Source organism: Ceratotherium simum, chromosome 16 (assembly GCF_057802395.1).
Source record: "Ceratotherium simum simum isolate JZ-2026a chromosome 16, ASM5780239v1, whole genome shotgun sequence".
Lineage (NCBI taxonomy): Eukaryota > Metazoa > Chordata > Mammalia > Perissodactyla > Rhinocerotidae > Ceratotherium > Ceratotherium simum.
The window spans coordinates 37,848,169-37,867,713 of NC_141915.1; the positions used below are offsets into that span (position 1 = coordinate 37,848,169).

At 42.5% G+C, this 19,545-nt stretch overlaps 1 protein-coding gene across 1 annotated transcript in view; it reads left to right on the forward strand.

Annotated features, from left to right (window-relative positions):
- Nucleotides 1–19,545, forward strand: part of SKAP1 (src kinase associated phosphoprotein 1) — a 264,584-nt gene that overhangs the window by 224,508 nt on the left and 20,531 nt on the right. Inside the window, exons 9-11 of the mRNA XM_087441032.1 lie at nucleotides 1,735–1,935; nucleotides 10,347–10,397; nucleotides 17,886–17,986. Coding sequence (XP_087297158.1) covers nucleotides 1,735–1,935; nucleotides 10,347–10,397; nucleotides 17,886–17,986 — 353 coding nt within the window. The remainder of the gene's footprint in view (nucleotides 1–1,734; nucleotides 1,936–10,346; nucleotides 10,398–17,885; nucleotides 17,987–19,545) is intronic.

A 19,545-nucleotide genomic window follows, 5' to 3' on the forward strand; every position in this document is an offset into this window, starting at 1 on the left:
GAAGTAAAAACATAAACTCATCTAGGTGGCCTTCAAGAACATTGGACATTAAAAACAAATTGCTGTTTCCCAAGCCACAGTAAAATGCTCCTTGCTTTGGAATGGGAAGAGTCCTGCCTAAAGATGTTAAATGACTGCTCTTAGAGTACCCTCTGCTGGCCAGCCTGCAGGCACAGCAGTGACAGTGGCTCAGGAAACCTCATCTGGGAGTGGCCTGGCAGGTAGAAGTAGCCAACCTTGAGTCTGTCACTTGGCATCACTAACGCTTATGAGGGTATGCATCATGGCAGGACCCTGCTTCTGCAGAAAGGCAGAAACACCAACTGTGTACATGGCCCAAGACCTAGGGAGAAGCACGTCAACCTAAAAACACCGAGCCTTTTCATCTCCGTTTTTTATTCTGCTATAAGGTTTTATTGTGGATAAAAAGAAGGAAGCACCAGAGCTTTAATTACAAGAATTGCCTATTTTACTCAGTTTATGCCTTGCTATCAAAAAAACAAACTATTGCATCTTCCAAGAGCATCACGTATAATAGACTGGAACTAGGCAAACATGAACATTGATGGCGAGACTACAGGGTACACTCTCATCTAGGTGCCTTGGATTTATGCGTGTAATATACCCCTAAGTGTGTAAACCTCAATAAAACTCAAAGCAGCTTTATTGAGCTGTACCCTGTGGTACTTTCAGAGTCCCACATTGAAGAAATTATTCATTCCATTTTATTTTAAAACAAACAAAATAATAACATATGGTTTAAGCCACAAATGTGTCTTTGATCCCTTCCTCATATGAGGTGGCACCAGAATTCAGATGAAAATTGTTGCAAAATCTTTATTAAAAGCCTAATCAAGCCAAACAGTTTTATTGTGTTTTGAAATGAACATTGGAAGTCTCTCCATCCTTTCCTTCCCCAGAGTACCCTGACTGCACTCGCCCATCCTGCAGAGGCCCCTCAGCAGGGTTTCAGAGAGCACTCTGTACTACACGTCAGAGAATGAACCTTCCCAGTCCCCCATTAAAATAAAAAACCAATCTCCCTCCCCTGCCCTGTGCTCCGCAGCGCTGTAATGGCTCAACATCCTCAATGCGGTGACCCACTTTAAGGTCAGCCAGACTGTACAGTTGTAAAAGGACATGGTAACCACATCGCTCAGCCATTCCATTTGGTCTTGTATTACTGTTATATTTTTCCAAATCCTGCTTTCTTCCTCTTCCACTTTTGCCCATTTTTCTCTTTACAAACAAAGTTGTCTGAATTTTCTGCAGTGAGATCATGGGGGAGATGAGCTTCTGACGGCTCAAATACCCTGGGGAAGCCACCATAGTTCCCACAGCTCTGTGTGCCCTGGAGAACCACAGGCCATCACTCACCCTTCCAGTTTTCTACTTGACAAGCAGTGCACGGCACACTGGCATTTCCTCTTCTGGCCTATTTTCTTCCCTTCACCTTGTGTGCTCATTCACACACCCATGCTTTTCAGGGCTGCTTCATCCTGATGAAGTTTTATTGCAAGGAAGGATTTATGTTGATGGTTTAAACCTGACGCAGTGCTAGTCTGGCCTTTTCTGTAGATTTCCTGCCACCAAGGCCCACGTTAGAAATAACAGCACTTAACCTAGTGTTTCATTTTCTTTTGACATGTCTTATTCTCATCCCTCCTCCTCCTTCTCCCTCTTGCCTTTTCTTTTTCGTCCTATCTTGATTCATTCTCTTCTCTCCCCTGGCAGATCTGAGCTCCTTAACCATTCCATATGAAGAGGAGGAGGAGGAGGAGGAAGAAGAGGAAGAGATGTATGATGATATTGATGGTTTGGACTCCCCAAATGCTGGTTCCCAAAGCAGACTCATTATCTTACCTGCAAGTACGGGGCAGAAAGAGCCCACGGAGGAGAAAGAAGAAGAAGAAGATATTTACGAAGTCTTACCAGGTGATAATTTCATCTTCTATTGATCTTCCTCTAGTTTCAGAAACTCTTGACCTGGTAGAAGAATATAACTTTGAAAACTCCAGAGGAAGCCAAATCTCTGAAGGAGAGAATGTAGGGAAGCTTCCGTAGAGCTTCCATGATTCCCAGTAGAGAGGCTCTCTCTTGCTCTGGGAGCAAGACAAATTGATCAGGGAGTGTCTTCTCATCTGTGCCAAGTGAAGTAATTTATTACATATGTCAACAAGGTTAAAAAGTCAAGAATACTCATGTTGGTTTTCATTGGTTTACTGTGAGTTTTGGGATGAGTCATCAAAACTCTCTAGTTTCAACTTCTTTTCTCTGTAATTGTGAGAATAATAGAAAGTCACCTCAAAATGATGAAGGATATCAAAAATCTGAAGGAATACAGATAAATGCTGACAAACCTTTTCAGTTACCCAGTAAAACCATGATAGAGCACAACTCATTATTACCTAGTTCAGATATACCATGAATCAAATCGCATCTCTTACAAATAAGCCTAACATGTTTCCTCTGCCCACCATTACAGCAGGTCTGCTGGACATATTTTTTTTCTTCCCAAAGCATTACAACTGGCATCTCAAAAAAATGTATAGTCATCACCACTTCCGCATAGCCACTTCTGTGGGGATCACAGCAGCTGTTGAACAGTGCAGAGCACCGTGGGGGTCAGACTGTGGAAAACCGAAGCCTGAGCCTTTTAATTGTGAGGTAGTTAGACCACAGGAACACTGAATCTTCAAGTCCGTTCAGAAAGATTGCTCCTGTGGAAATTTGCCAGGAGTTCAGTGCTCTGCTGAGAAACTCAAGTTAAGCCTAAATTTATAGCAATTTAAACCTCAATCCCAGATGAACCTAGAAACTAAGGTGAACCTAACACTCAGGCCCCTGAAGACAGGGCTGGTTGCTAAAAAGCATCATCAGTAAGCAACTTGCATTTCAAGACTTCCTAAGAATAGGGTCCAACCCTGTCAATGCTACATTCATCTCTTCCCTGGGGAAGAAGCCACGTCATTGCTTCCTGAGTCAAGGAGCAGGGCTGTGGCTACAGATGTCCTCCTTGCTGGGACCTCACCCACCCCACTGAGGAGAGCCTGCTTCTTCTCCTAGCACTTCCAGCCTCTGCCAGTCCCGACTTCCTGAGCCTTTTTGTTGTGTTTTATTATGCAAATGATATCTTGGTTGAGGTTGAGCCATTTCTTGTGTCTGAAGTTAAAAAAAAAATGATAATTTCCTCAGCAAGTCATCGTCGTTAATGAAGTTTTACAAAAACAGATACAACCAAAGGAAAATAAAATTTCACAGGTGATAAATTTTTCCAATTTCCCTGGCAGAATTCGATAGGATTGTTAAATTAAGAGTGAAGGTGTCTGTTAGAAAGCAACGAGCAGTGATGGGTAATTTTATAGAGTGGAAAATTGAATCAAATTGCTACATTAAAACACAGCTCCTCTGAGAATCTTCCCTTTCACAGTCTGCTCCATTGCAACAGCAGGGTGCAGAAATGGATCTAATTCACAACACTCCCTAAAAGGAGATGTACTCCCCAATTTGGCCAGAATCTTCCTAGTGAGCTCACATTCCGCTCACTCCTGCCCAGGCTTGGGGAAATATCCGGGTTACCCTCCACCTTGGGTTACAGCTGTGGAAGAATGCTCTGGGAACACCTCATTGAACCACTCAGGCTTCTGGGGAGCAAAGAAGGGCCTTTTCATGCACCATGTCTAGTTCTCAAAGGAGCCAGGGAGGAGGGGCCTGATGCTCAGAGATGCAGAGCAAAGGAGAGCAAAGGGAAAGAGGCCTCAGACAATAAGATGAGTTTGGGACCCTCACCTTACCCAGGTGCATCAGTGAATGTATGATTGGCTTCTTAACAACGATCTTTCCCAGGCCTCCTTAACTCCTACCCTCAGTCATTGCAGCACTGCCCAGGGTACCAGGACATTCCTCCAAAATTCATGCCAGTTTGGATGTTGGAGTGGACTCCAAGGGCATGGAGACTGGTCTACTTTCTCAAGGAAAGCCACTTACCCTACATCCATCGCAGCAGTCCCTCAGAAGTGAGGAAGGCCACAGCATGGTTGAGCCAGGGTCTCTTCCTTCAGGTTAGGGAAATGGCAGCTAACTTGCTTATAAGTTTCCAAAGGACAATGTTGTACCTAGCCAACAGGTTCTTTCCCAAAAGCCTCTGTCCATCACAGTTTTTAGAGACAGCATTGGAGGTGGGATATATTAGCATTCAATTATGATATGAGTATTTCGACCGTTAAGTCTCCATCACCCAGCTTCCCGCCCACGCCACTCAGCTTGTTGCTTCTGAAATTACTGTTCATTTTGCTTGTGCCACACTACCAGTCCTGGGAGAGTTGAGAGGGAATGTGAGGGTGCCAACATTGTCTGCCCTCTGCTGTCATCTCACAAGACCACCTCCCAAGCAGCGGCACGTGAGAGACAGCGTGGTATCGTAGGTAAAAGTGCTGGCTCTAGGTCAAGATGGACCTGCTCTGCCACCTACTAGCTGCAAGACCTTGAGCAAATTATTTGCCCTCTCTCTGTCTGATTTTTCCCACCTATAAAATGAGGATAACAATAGTAACGATCACAGAGGGATATCGTGAGAAGTCTAGAACTGCTGCATGAAAAGCACTTAGAACAGAGCCCTGGCATACAGCGAACACTCAATAAATGCTGGCTGTTATTAATTTGGTAGTGTTTAAATAGAAAGTGTTACCTCCTTGAGGAATTGAGGGTTGGCTAGTTCCCCACCTCCACCAACCAGACCTGACACAGTCCAGTTGGACGTTTTCAGCTATATGGATGAAGCAGGTGAAACTGAAAATCCTGAGCAGGTGGAATGTGGAGTGCACCTTCTGCTCAGGCCCGTTTTTACTGCGAGGACAGGTGCTGGGTGGAGGGACAGCCAACAGTAACGTTGGATTGTGCTAACACTGTATACCCATCAAAAGTCAAATGACTTGGGCCTCTAACATTTGTTTCATTATAACAAGTAAATGTGCTTTGTGGAGAATATTTAGCATTGACAGTTCTGCTAATCTTACTTCCTCTTTGGGCTGGGGCCTACGCAAGCCTTATCATCTCTATGGCGAAGGCTGTGTGAGATCTCCCTTCCAAAATATAATTTCAATGGGCTTCCTAGGAGAGAGAAAAGTGCCTATAACACATACCAAGTCAATACAAAAATGTTTTTTCCTAATCAAAATAATGTATGGGTCATCAAATTAAATGCACTACATCACATTAATCATGGGATAATTAGCATTTGCTACGTGGCCAGCACTCTCCTTCCCATGAGAGAAAACCAGAGCACTCGAGGTTTTCAGCCAAGACCACAAAAATGTTAGTCCCGGATAATATGGTTTCAAGGTTGGTATCCGGTGGGGTTTCTGAACATCCGTGTTGAGCATATGGGGGCCCTTGATTTTTAAGATCTCATTTGCAGTAGATTAAACTGTAGGGAACTACCACAAAGATTCCAAAGCGATATGTGGGAAACGGGAGGCTTTTCTGAGCCCTCTCTCACTCCTCCCCGAAATTATTTTACAGGCCAGCACAGGCCCAGTTTCATGATTCAAGATTCCATAAAAGGACAACTTTCATCAGGTTTTTCTTTGCCTGGGGCCTCAAGGCTGGAATCCAGCAAGGCGCCGGAGACCATGGAAGAGCTGTAACCGGGGCCTCGCAGCAGCTGCAGTGGCAACAGAATCTGGCTGTGTTCTCTAGACAGACTTCAGGAGAGCAAACGGAAGGAGAGACAGAGCCCTCCCTGGGAGTTTCTGTGCACATTCCGATGCTGCCCACACTGCCCCGGAGGGTTATTATAGACCCAGCAACCAGATTGCTTTATGATAAAGCATATAACTGGCTTTTTTTTTTTTTTAATTTGAGTCAAATGGAAACAAGCATTCTGTGGAATGATTTTGCCCCCTGTACAGTTGTCCAGACCCACAGGAAGGGGGCATGGTGATAGTAGGAGGTCTAGGGAAAGAAAAAAAGCAGACACCAGAAATGCAAAGTTTATGAAGAAAGTGATTTCCAATTTCATAGAAAAGCAATGCTCCATGAGGGGAGCATCAAAGAGTCAGCGCAATCATCAGGCTCTCTCCAAGCTTCCTGGCCTTTTCTCGCTCTCACTCATGCACACTGGGCCCGAGCCACATGGTGCTGTTTGGCCAGCACCAAAACCGCAATCTTCTACCTAGATTACCGCCCCCCTCCCCCGGATCTCAGCCTATGAAACCCTCCATGTCCTGCTCAAACGTGTCTCCCCAGTGACACCCTCCCAGATGCTCAACTGGAATTGAGCTCTGTTTTAGCCCTCTGCAGTGATTGGGATTCAGGTCTTTCGCCTTCAGTTATTAGGTGCTCAATTATTATTTGTGAAATTAAATTCAGTGCATTCCAAGTGTTGCAGTTAGCACAAATTGAGTTTAATATCTTGTACATCAAGACCATACCACGGAGAGAGGATGCACATATTTTGAGGTCACAGTTGAGATTACCAACTATACAACAGAGAATTAAGCATGTTATTAGCATCCTGCTCGTATTTTCCATGTTGTCTGAGGAGGTTCTATGGCATCCAGGGATCTACAACATATCTGTGCGTGCTGTGGCCTGGTTTCTGTTTCCGCTTTCCTGCATGTTCCCTTTGCACTTCAAGTCAGAGTCTGTATTTCTGTTGCATCTGTCAGTAGATCAACCTTGACATCTGGTTGCACGTGGATGCATTTGGCATTTTTTAAGCCTCTGTCACTTTGCTTTGTTTAGGGGAAGTGATTTCCCTCCTTCTAATCCAGTCATTTTTTGAATGTTATTCTCCATGTCAGAGCAGCACTTCAGAAAAGAGCCAGGTGCCACAGGAAGCTGCCTCCTCTCTGTGCCTCTGAGGTGGAGTCCATGTCCTGTTCCTTTCAGCCTCTCATTAGTGCCCCTGACATTGTGCCAAGAGTGTTGATTGAAATCAGCTCTCTGGATACTGATGCTCATTTGTGATGCCCTGTGGTTCTCTTACATGTTCGCACAGTTAACAGAATCTTCCTCAACTGTTTTCCCAATTGAGATGAGATATTTGGGAATCAAGTAGAGCATTTAATGTAATAAGTGGACAGTAATCTTTAGAGGTTAATTTGTTTAAAACCTATGTAAGGTTGGGGTCCCATATGCCCTGTTAGGAGCAAGAACCATTATAATCTATTACTGTTTAAAGTTGAGCTGGCACATAAATTTTAATTCTCTCTTAAATGAAGATGTATTTCAGTAGATATAATGCGAAAATACCTAATAATATTCTTATAAAGCAGTTCAACAAGCTCTTTAACCTAAAAACTATATATATTTTTCAAAATAATCTCTTTTAAATTAAAGCCCCACCTTACAGATGAAAAAAAATAGAAATTTGACTGTTTAATCCACTCCCTTTTGTGAGCAAAGAGACTTTTTTTTTTCTGTTGCCATATAATCAGTTTTCTTGACTTTGGAGTTTGAAAGATACCAGTTTGATTTCATTGAAGAATCTGAGCTAAAGTGTACGCCTCTCTGTATTGTGCCCTCTGAAGCTGGGAAGGCGCTGAGAGGTGTGCCTTTCACAACTAGCTGTGGAGGGCACTTTCCTTCACCATGTGATGGTACCCCCATACTCACTCTCTCAAAGGCCGCAGAGGCACAGCACCCAGCCTCTCACATTGATACCTAGGCTTCTTGACCTGAGCCCACTTTTAGCCACCTGGGAAGGACAACGTTAGATAGAACAGATGTGGGGATTGTAGCTTCCCCATTCACATCCATCACTGTAGAGCACTTTAATGGTGGTGAATGATATATAAGATCTACGGCCAGCGTTCTGCTTTCTTTCTAGGTGACTCCACAGGCGCAATGGAAATCAGAGTATCTGGTCTGGAATTGAACTGCATAGAACAGATTTTTATTTTTTCCATTTTTGTATCATGACTGGATTAAGTGCTGTTGCCTGAAAGGATAAAGGAATCAAGTTTTAGTTTTCATTTTTATCATTGCAAATACATTTACATTCCCCTCTTTTACAAATGCAAAGAGCAGGCAAGCCACTTTCAATAATTTATTTTAAAATCAATGCTAATGAGGTTCTGTCTCGTCAGTGGCCGAGTTTTACAATAAAGTCTGATTTATTTAGAAAAGATCTTTGGTGTAGCTTCCCATCTAATGGTGGTGGGAAGGAGGTGAAGTAGCAGGCACGGTGACCCTCCAACTTCGGATCCAATTTGTAATTCACAGCGGAGACCTGACCCAATTTACATTGATTAGAATTGGGAGGAAGAGACATCTGCGCACAGACAGCAGAGGTGGAATAAACCCTCTCTGTAAAAGTGCCTAAGCATAGCAAGTTATTGGTCTCCGTGACTGAGTTGTTTGATTTCAGCAAAAGAGCTGCTCTCTGTCCAAATTATTGGGTATCTCCAAAATGAAGGACGTACCAACTCTTCTTTTAATGTTTTCAATCCTATGAAATTGGTCCCACGTCCAAACGGAAAAGCATCATAGCAGAGGAAGGAAGGAAGTGGGCAAGTAATAAGAAGACAATGTGCAAAGAATGATGTTTAATGTGATTTATTTCAGCATGATCTATTTCCCATATTTGATTTCACTCCTCCATTATCTCACATCTTTATTCCTCATGGTGGGGTAGGGGGAGCACTACAGGTGGTGAGTAGGAAATTCTCTGCTAGGTCATACCTGGAGATAAGAGGAGTTGAGTCCTTTTCCCACAGACTATTTATTATGCTATGTATCATATATTTCTTTAATCTTGGTAACATGTGATTTATTTCCCCAGTATCAACCCCTTAATTTTTTTTTTTTTTTTTTTGGTGAGGAAGATCAGCCCTGAGCTAACATCCGTGCCAATCCTCCTCTTTTTGCTGAGGAAGACTGGCCCTGAGCTAACATCCGAGCAGATCTTCCTCCACTTTACATGGGACGCTGCCACAGCATGGCCTGACAAGCGGTGCTTCGGTGCGCGCCCAGGATCTGAACCCGGGCTGCCAGCAGCAGAGCGCACGCGCTTAACCGCCAGGCCACGGGGCCAGACCCCACTTAATTTTTATTTTGCAGGGGAACTGTGTCATTTTGTATGTGAACTCAATTACTTTTTTAATATTCTATATGTTCTAACGCATTTTTATGCTGTTTATTTTTACTTATGAGCTTAGAGTTTACTTCCTCCAGTCTGACATACCAGAACTCATATTGTCCTATACCTTATATTTAAAAAAAAAAAAAAAAGGAGGGACTGTCCCCAGGCTATCTCCTCAGAAGTTGCATTTAGGGACATAACTATAGGGAAGCAAGACAGGTGAGTGCCCTAAGACCCAGAAAGGGAGAGTAAATATGGCCAGAAGAAACTGAGTATTCAGCCCTCAAAATGTTGCTTATTATGCCCCATTCACCATGTGTGTGAGAGAGAGAGAGTATAGAGAGTGGCGGTGATGAAAAGAAGAATAGCAAGTGTATTTTTTGCTCATTTTACCGCACATATAAAATACCTAAATATGCTTCTGGCGCTCATGCTTTCTTGATAAAGGCCCAATTCCCATGTTATCAGGTAGTATGAAGTCTGAGATAAAACAGGTTAAATTTAGGCAGACCGTGATGTGACTTTGGCCATATAAACACTTGACTGGAGTTAAACAATAGGGTTGACTTAGAACCCATTGTGTACCTGCAGCAGTTCATTAAAAGACCATTGCAACTGCCCTCAGGAGCTTACACTCTAATGAACAAGGCAGGCTGAGTAACAACAGTAAAAAGATAACTACAAGCCCCAAGTACTAGCAACATAAAATTATGTACATGACCAGCTTCGGCTACAACCTAACAAAGCTTGATACACTGGGGATTAATTAATCATGGAGGGTTTAAACACGTGCTTAGCTTCACACACACACACACACACACACACACACACACACACACACACACGCCCTAACTCTGGATGCTTATATGGAGATAATACATTTTGAAGAGAATTCTAGAAGGGGAGGAGAAATAGAGTTTGAGGAGAAGGATTAGGATTCTAGTCATAGGCACCTAGACAACCCAGTGGATTGGAAGCTCCCTGAGGGCAGGGACCCTGTCAGACTTGTCCACTGCTACATCTCATTCCTAGTGCAGCACCTATATAGTAAGCACTTAAAAATGTCTGTGAATGAATGAATGGGGAGGGAAGGAAGAGAGGGCCAGTTTGAAGGTGAGAGATGATTTGGAAAAAAAAGCAAAAACAATGTGGTAATTATTGCCTGAAAGAAGAAAGCATGATGAGCTCATACTATATATATAGTAAAAAGACATAAGACTATCGACCTAATTGCTAATGCTGATCATGTTTATCCCCTCAGATGAAGAGCACGAGCTAGAAGAGGAAGCAAGTGGCACTGGACAAAAAGGAGGTATGAGAGCTTCATAAATGTGCAGGCGCTGGGTAGGACATCCGGGCTTCCAGCTGGAGAAAGCACCTTTCTCCAGACAACAGGCATTACCGGACTTGCTAATTAAGAGGGTCCTGGTGTGTTGACCTCAAAAGCCCCAAATAAGATGACTGGATAGGGAAGTATCTTAACTTTAAAAACAGCCACCCATTCACTTTAATTAATGTTCCTAGAACAGCTAAGATTTATCCTAGAGAAAGTGGGAAGCCAAACCAGATATTTATTTTTTCCTATCAGTATTTCTTAAATCAGTACAGTGAAAATAGAATTGCCTCATCTCTAAGAGATCGGAGGATTGAGAATGGAAAGAATGGAAATGTCTCTTCTCTGAGAGGCCCGGAGATTGCAAGTTCAGAGGGGAATGGAAATGTGTCAGATGTGAAAAGTGAACGTGGGGTGAAGGATAGAATTGCTTGGTGATGCTGACTTCTGATGGCCTGGTTTGATTCCAGGCACATTTGGAAATGAATATGTAACAGGTTTGCTGAATACAAAATTACATCTTATTCAACCCAGACTGTTAACCGTGCTTCAGGCTGTCAGTGAGCCCATCCTTTCTAGGGTCACATGCCCCTCTAAAGCCTCCTTAAGTGGACCAAGGACCTATTGTGTCGTTGTCAGTAAAGGAATGCGCATCGCAAGGGCCACCTCAAGAACATTCATTCTATCAGCAGAGCCTGAATTGTGGCTGATTTAGATACTAGCTGATTTTTTTCTTAGAGATTCTATGCAAGTCTTAAGCCCAGGAATTCTTTCTCTCTTCCCCACCCCACTCCTTCTCCATTTCTCTTGCCCTACCTTTTCCCATTCTCCTCTCCCTTCCTTTGCTTGTGCCTTTTCTTCTCTTCCTCATCCATTCAGCAAAACCCCTTTCCTTGGTTCATTCTCTACGGGAGGTGAATATATGACAGGTTTAGCGAAGGACCCAACTTCATAAACACCCAACTTCTCCCAGAGAGAAAAAAGACAGTGAAGAGTCATGTGCCAAAGCAGAAGAGAAAGGACTGAGGTGGGGATGGTGCAGGAGTGTTAGTGTAGCTTCAAGTAAGTACTTCATGACAATTAACACATGTGATTAAGTCCATTCTGAAACCTGTTTTTTACTGTGTTCTACTTGCTGTACAGAATTCCAGCAGAAAACCTGTTTCCTGACCAACCTATGTCCCACATATGTCTTTTCTCAACCAACTTCCATCACCAGTGCAAGAAAGAAACACTTTATGTGGACAGGTTGGGTGGAATAACTGGAAGCTTCCTATGGCCAACTTTATATTAAACTCCATTCAGGAAGCAGCAGTCTTCTGGCAGAAGTCTAAAACTCAGTTTCAGACTCCTCCTTCATCTCATTTCCTCCTTCTGCCTCTCTTTCTAAGGTTCTGTCTAGGGGGTGAGGAGAGATTTATTTCTTAACTGTTCCAGCAGCTATAACTCAAGTAGGTTTTTAAAAAAAAACAAACATTTTTCCTCATGCTTCCTGCCTCCAAAATAGGTGTTGTTAAAGTGTAGTGAGCTCTAAATATGTTTCTATGGTTTATACTTCCCACCAGTTATAATGATTGGTGACTTAGTGATTAAAAAACAGAGGACTTTTCGCTCTCTCTGCAGAATCTGAGGCAGGAATTTTTATTATTTGTGGTTACTTATTTATTTATTGAATTTATATAGTGCCTTTTTTCCAAAGGAGCTATAGAAACGGCAACAAATATGTAACATCCAAACGTCATCACTTAGCTGTATAACAATAAAATATGTATAGAGGTCCAAGGGAAGGGTAGGCAGCCCCGATGAAGGCGTGTAAAAGGCAGGGAGCTCTAGGACAATGTGAATTCTTATGTCAAAACAAACTACACAAGTTTGGTTTGCTTAGTTTTTCTCAGGTGTCACATGCATTTGGGGGTGGGAGTGGGGGGATCTTTTCTCCTAACAGATACTATGGCTTCCAGGGTTACCTTTAAAATCCGCGCATTTGTCTTCACTATTCCAGGGATCTTGTTGCTGGAAGCCTGTGCTTTTCCCTGATGGAACTGCTAACATTTTTAAAGCCCAACTAGATCTTATCAGAAGAGAGAAAAAAAGGAATTCGGTTTATCTTTATTGGGTGTTAATGACTCTGTAAGATGTAATTTCTTTTATTTTATTCTGTTACCTAGAAAATCTATCACAGCCTTGTAGTATTGATTGTTCAATCTATAAAGAGCTCGGTTTACAGCATGACTGTTAGTAACAGGGTTATTTTAATGAGTGACTCTTCAACACCTCAGATTTTCACTAAATTCCAACCCATCAGCCCAACAGTCTAACACTAAGTGTCTTTAGTGATGAGAGCTTATCTCCTTTCCCTATCATGAGAAGGCAATGTCCAGGAAACCAAAAATAAAACTCATCTTTGCTGCTTATATGAAAACTACTGGCCATTTTCTTGGGTATGCCATATCAAATGAAAAGCGGAGCTGGAGGCACAAATCATCTTCGGACACGTTAAATCTTTGACCAAGGAAGATCTTGAAACAGGTTGTTTTCACTCTGAAATTGTGGGCAAACTCAGCCAAAGAGGAGCCCATGTTCAGTAATTTCTGCAGGGCAGAAAAATGGTTGCTAATAAGCCTTCCATCTCTGAGGGACTCATTCCACTCTGTGCCCACCAATGGAGTGAACTGTGACATGAGAGAAACAGAGGGAAGCCACAGAGGTATTTGCAGCTCTTTTTGAAACCTATTTCCCAAGACCAAACATGAGTTGATCCTCAGCCAGCTATAATTTTGGCCCAATAAAAGGAGCACAAGAGATAAAAATCAGGATCTGTGAGTGTTCCCACTTCAAGACGATGGTTATAACATTAAGGTCCACAGTAATTTCAAAACCCAAGACTGAAGATCTATGAAAACAAGCCAAGCAAATGGTATTGTTCAGTTGCTCTTCCTGTTCTGGTGTCACAGTCAATGAGCTTGGCAAATTTTCTCATGCGTTTCCTTCTGAATTAGTTAATAAGGTATCAGCCTGAGCCTGCTTTAATGGACTGAACATAGTGGCCTTTTCTGGCCTGGCCTAGAGAACATTTCAAGTCCCTTCCAGTGGGCCACTGCTTTGGCCTTCTTTGTCCAAGTCTCACCAACCCAAAGTCTAGCAAAGACTAGCTTTACCTGTCTTCTTGTTTTGTCTCTCTTTTCCATAATTTGTTAAGTAGTTGTACCCAATGCAAGGCCTCATTGGCACAGTCCTTTTGCTTATCAAGACAATGTAAACAACACGCTGACCTGCCTTTAGCCTCTTTTCCTTGGTCTCAGCTTGAATTCTGGAGCTACCCAATGTCCCCCAAACAAAAGCCCAAGGTGACATATGAACTCTGGAAGGAACACAGTCAGGTTCTGTTGTCCCTAAGGAGGAGGAGAGGCAGAAAGGTGTCCTGGTTCTTTTACCTTAGAACTCTCTACGTTATAGAGGCTCATTTTCAAATATCGACTCTGGGGCCGGCCCCATGGCTTAGCGGTTAAGTGCGCACGCTCTGCTGCTGGCGGCCCGGGTTCGGATCCCGGGCACGCACCGACGCACTGCTTCTCCGGCCACGCTGAGGCCACATCCCACATACAGCAACTAGAAGGATGTGCAGCTATGACATACAACTATCTGCTGGGGCTTTGGGGGGAAAAATAAGTAAGTAAATAAAAATTATTTTTAAAAAATACAAAACAAATATCGACTCTGTCAACAGTAGCACCAACTTGGCCCCAGTTACAGGAGAAATGACTATCACTGGTTATAAAGAACTTGACGTGGAATAACAAATACTTTGCAATAAATACCTAGAAAAGAAAGAAAAACAATATGTTTTTTAATTTGGTCTGTTGCTGTTCTTCATATGACATTTTGTTTGCTTGAAGCTTAGCTTCTCTTACGTGGGATAAAGAAAATAAGATGCTGCCCCTTTTTTTTCTCTCTGGAAAAAGTCCTTCTCAGCTCTGCTAGCAATTTAAATGCAGTGATCATACCCATTAGCTTCTTTATCATTGTAATTGTTGTTAATTGTTAAAACTGTTTTAGTTATTAGTGGTGTCATTATTGCTCTAGGTCCTCTGTCTGTTTTATGCTGAATGTATTAGTGCTTTGCTTTTGAATTACCAGGCTTTATTTAGTGCAGAGTTACGTTTTTTGGAGAGACATTGAGAAATGCTGGCATTAAGCTTTATTCTTTTGTTTTTCATTCCAAATGGACAGACTGGAAAAAAATAATCAGATGGAGTAATGTCCTCAAAATGAGAATGAGGATGGTTTGAATTAATTAAATGGTCAGAATGCTGCACCATTTCTGATCTCAGACTGCTGCCAGAGTAGTGTAAACCTAAAGGAACCCCAACCCAGCCCACAGAGGCAATCCTCTCAATGCGTCTCCCTGATCTAAAGAAATCAGTCTCCTCATGCAGTCACTTATTTATAGAACGAGCTGGGCAAGTTTAGGGAGGATCTGAACTGGCCCTGCAGAATTCTGGGCCTTCAAGCTCTTCCTGGGGCCAAATTTCAGGAATGAAGCCCTCCTCAGCCTTACCTCTTTCCCTCTTCAAGGTCTTTAAATAATACCCACTCTTGGTCAGGTTTTTATTACACAACTAAAGCTTCAGGGAAGCCTTCCCTGACCCCTCAGACTAGGTTAGATTCTCTATTATACATAGCACCCTCAACTTCTCCTTTGCAGACATATGGTAATCATAAATACATAAATATTGGGTGACTGTTTCACGATGCTTCCCCACTGGATGGTAGCCCTAAGAGAAGGGACCGTGGGTGGCCAATTCAGAATTCCCAGCATCTAGCACAGTCCCTGGCACTTAGTAGGTGCTGTGTGCATGTCTGTTGAATGCTGAGGAATGACTGTAGTGAAGTTGTGTGCACACATACACATAAGTGCCAATCACACGTGTTAAACAGGGACTCGGCAATACAGAGGCTGGTCCTGTCCAGCTACGGCATTACTCTTCACTGATTTCTTTAATACCAGAATACCTCTGTCCAGATAGCAAGTCCAGTCTTTTCCCCGTTTTTAGCCCTTCATTCTACTTATTTTTTAGAGCTGTCCTTTATGGTTCTAACAATTCTAGTTCTTGGTCTAGACTAAACCATCTCCTGGATTCCTGAGCTCCATAGTATCTTCTGTTGGCCTTTAGCTGATGAAGAACCAAAAGCATTTTCCATCTTTATTTTTTCTTGGAAGGCTTCTGTTTTTCTCCTAGCTTCTTGCTTTCTCTGTGATCTATTGTGCTTTTACAATAGGTCTTTTTCCGGGTGTTCTCCCCAGGTCTCTTATATACCCAATAGCAAATCGCTTTATACATATATACCCAAAAGGTACTCATAATCTTAGGAGCTATTCCACCATCCAGGCATGTGGGGAGCAGTACCCCACAGTGATCATCTGCTAGGCCAGAAAAAGCCAAGACAACTTTGTCAGTCTTTCTGCCATTCAGAAATATCAAGCTGTGTCTTAAAAATCTATTTGTATAAAATGATTTTTTCTATCATATATAAATCCATGAAGAATAGTGATGTCAATATACATTTCATTCCTAAATTTAATCAAAATCTTGGGTTGATTAATCAACTCCATTACGACTGAAATTACATAAATATATCCTCTGGGAAAACTACTTTCACTTTTCAGGGACTGATATTTCTCTATTATTTCATGCACTGATATCCCAAAAAATATATGCCTTGTCTTTTCAACAGTTAGCATTTTTCTTCCAAATGTATTCTTAACTCTGTGGCAGAATGTTTCCAGTGTAGTTGTCTGGTTTGCTGCCCTCTGTTGTCTACTGCCTATGCAAACAATTTTCTGTGTATAGAAAACATGCCTGAGTTTCTACATGGTTGACGTTTTTACTTCTGTTTGCAATATCTGAGTCTTAATTAAATAGCTCTGTCCCTTATCTTTTTTTGTGCACTTTAAGATTCCTACTAAAGTTCTTTTCCAGAGACATGTAGAGATCTTGCTCCCCATGCCTTTATTATTTGAATTGCTCGTAAGTTAAGAACAAGTAGAAAAAAAGCAAATATAGCCAGGGTCTCTGTCCCTCCACTGCCCACTTGCCCCCCCTCTATTCCCATCCTCAGAGACTATCACCATCACTCCTCATGGGAGAGTCAAGACAAATGAAGGGTAAGGTGGAAACTGGTAGACTAGGGTCCCTCCAAAATCACTTGAATTTTAATTAGAACCCAGGACTCCTAGCTCCCATCCATAGGAATTTCATCTTTAGTAGGTGCTTTGCTTACAGCTCCCATACGTAGCATCCTAAGGAACGGAGAACATTGCCACATTATCCCTGGTCTAGTGGGCATTAGCTCCCCTGCCATTCAAATCCCCAGATTCTCTCCCGCTTTGTACTCTCGTGTTTAACCTTTCCGGGTAGAAGAAGATCAATACAAATTCTTCATTGTTAAGAATCGATGCCTGTCCTGTGGCATCACTGCCATCTAGTCTTGCTGAGAAGCCCAGTAAATCTCTCCAGCTACTTCTAAAGCTTGGTTTGTCGTCTTCAGTTGCTTTCATTTTTAATGCAGATCACTTTGGTTTCTGTTCCCCTGGGGTCTTGCAGATAAATCTTGGCAGACATGTTCAGGGTTTACAAATGAGATGCTGGAAAAGGGCCAGCCCACCCAGAATTTAGTTGTAATGGATGAGACACCCCCTTGGTTCCACTTAAAGACTGGGCTATTCGTTTCCATATTTATTGGTGATTACTTCCTATAGTACCTGGGTGGGAAGTGCCCAGGATGAAGTTCCTGTGTAACAGAGGAGGCTAACATGTGAGACTATGAGGTAGACACATGCTGGCTGACTCAGCCTCTCTTGTAAATAGAAGTCGGAGACTTATCCCATTCCTTCACATGCATAACGAAGAGAAGCACTGGATAGTTTAGACACCATGGATCAAGAAAGTCTGGCTGGAAATCTCTATGTGCTGCTTACTTACAAACCAAGTGAAAAATTACCTGCCTGATTTTATTTTATTAATAAATGAATATATTTATCATATTATTGAATAGCATCCGACTAAGGGTGATCTGTAAATATTTAATGTTAGTTAATGATCTCCTGGGCCGGCCCCGTGGCTTAGCTGTTAAGTGCGCGCGCTCCGCTGCTGGCGCGCACTGACGCGCGGCTTCTCCGGCCATGCTGAGGCCGTGTCCCATATACAGCAACTAGAAGGATGTGCAGCTATGACACACAACTGTCTACTGGGGCTTTGGGGGAAAAAATAAATAAATAAATGATCTCCTTCTCGCACAGTCCTTGGCTTATGCTGACTGTTTGGCTGTATCTCATCCTGACCCCCCCTAAATCTTAGGTTTCCTAGGGGCAATATTAGAACCCTGGTTTCCAATTGCAGCAAAAATGTGGGCTCCATGGAAAAAGATAGAATCCTTTTAACTTTGATTTCTCCTCTCTTTGATCAGTGGACTATGCCAGTTATTACCAGGGCCTATGGGATTGCCATGCTGACCAGCCAGATGAACTGTCCTTCCAACGGGGTGACCTCATCCGCATTCTGAGCAAGGTAAAGACATAGAATGTGGGGCTTGGATCAAAAGTCAATTTTTTTACTCTTGATGATGTAGTCACCATACCCAGAAGTCATATACTTCTCTTGTGTGTATTGCATGGCTCCCTTACACGTAAATTCCCATTGATTTAGAATTGTTAGGGAAAAATTTAACTGAAAATTAAGATTCAGGAACCAATTTTCAAATTTAAAAGTACAATAAAGTAGACATAATACTAAAGCTATGCCAATCAAAATTTGATCTTTTTAGGGTCTTGTGGTGCTTAAAAGGTCATCACTATGTACATAATTTATTACCATATAATACTCTTGAAAACATTCTAGCTAGGTCAGCCGCCTTCTTATTTCATTTATAGATAAACAAGACTAATATAATTATGTATGGGGGGAGGAGTCAGAGCTGGTTAGCTCAGTTGGTTTGAGCAAGTGCTGATAAGGACAAGATAGTGACTCCACCCCCACAAGGGCCAGCTAACTTGATTCTTTTCCTCAGTCACAAAGTTAACCCCTAGCCCCAGCCAACCATCTCACAAATAGTGTTGTTGATCATAAAAATTTGAGAGGAAAAAAAAAGGATAGATTATTGCAGATCCATCACCAATGTGAAGAAGATTCAGAACTCAGGGGTACTGTCTGAGGGATCAGTAGCATCACCTTTGTAAAGAAAGACTACACATATTCTATATAGGTGGGCTAAGGAAATAGGTTGTGTCCCTGAAAAAACTTATTTAAAAATTCTCTATGAGGTCAATGAATATGTACAAACACATTTTTGAAATAGGCACAATTTGCTCTTTAATTGATGAGTATGTGGATTCCATAAAGGAAAATTGAAAACCTATTGTATTATTAGTCCATCATTGGCCGTTTATCTTTATTCTGTGAATGGTACTACCTTGGCCAAGGGTTTGTCTCTGTTTGAAATATAACATAGCCTCCTTAGGAAAAGGACAAGGGCTTACCCAAGGTACCCTTTAGTGGTTCCAACAAATCCCCTTTGAACAAGGACCAAATTAAGACCCAGCCCTTTTCGAGAAAGTAGGAATCCTGCAAGCCCTGCTGAGTAAGATCACAATCTTCTAGTGATTTCTTCCAGAGTCCTAATTCAGCACCACCCTAATGCCATTCTGGTGTTGCTTCAATACACCAAAAATAAATTGGAAGCAAAGAAGGGAGTGGACATTGGCCTGATTGGTATTTCAAATGCCCAAAAGCAAGGTTTGCCGTGTAATAGAATTTGTGTACATTACCACGCTGGCATTACAGGGGTAATCGAGTTATCCACTCAGGTGTGACCAGGCCTCTGTTTGCCCAGAGCCTGCAGGTGAACAAATTAACTGTTTACATTGTCTGAGGTGCCTGCAGCAGGAAGGGGGGAGAACAGAGCCAGACTGTTTGCTGGCCTTCTCTCTCCATCATGATTATTTTGTTTGTTTTGCATGTCTTTTGCCTTTGTTAATGGCTTCTCACTGGGGGTCCCTTTCTTCCATTTAGAAGGGGCTGTGCGGTGGCTTGCCCTGCAGTACAGAGCTGTCTGCGGTTACCGTTACCAC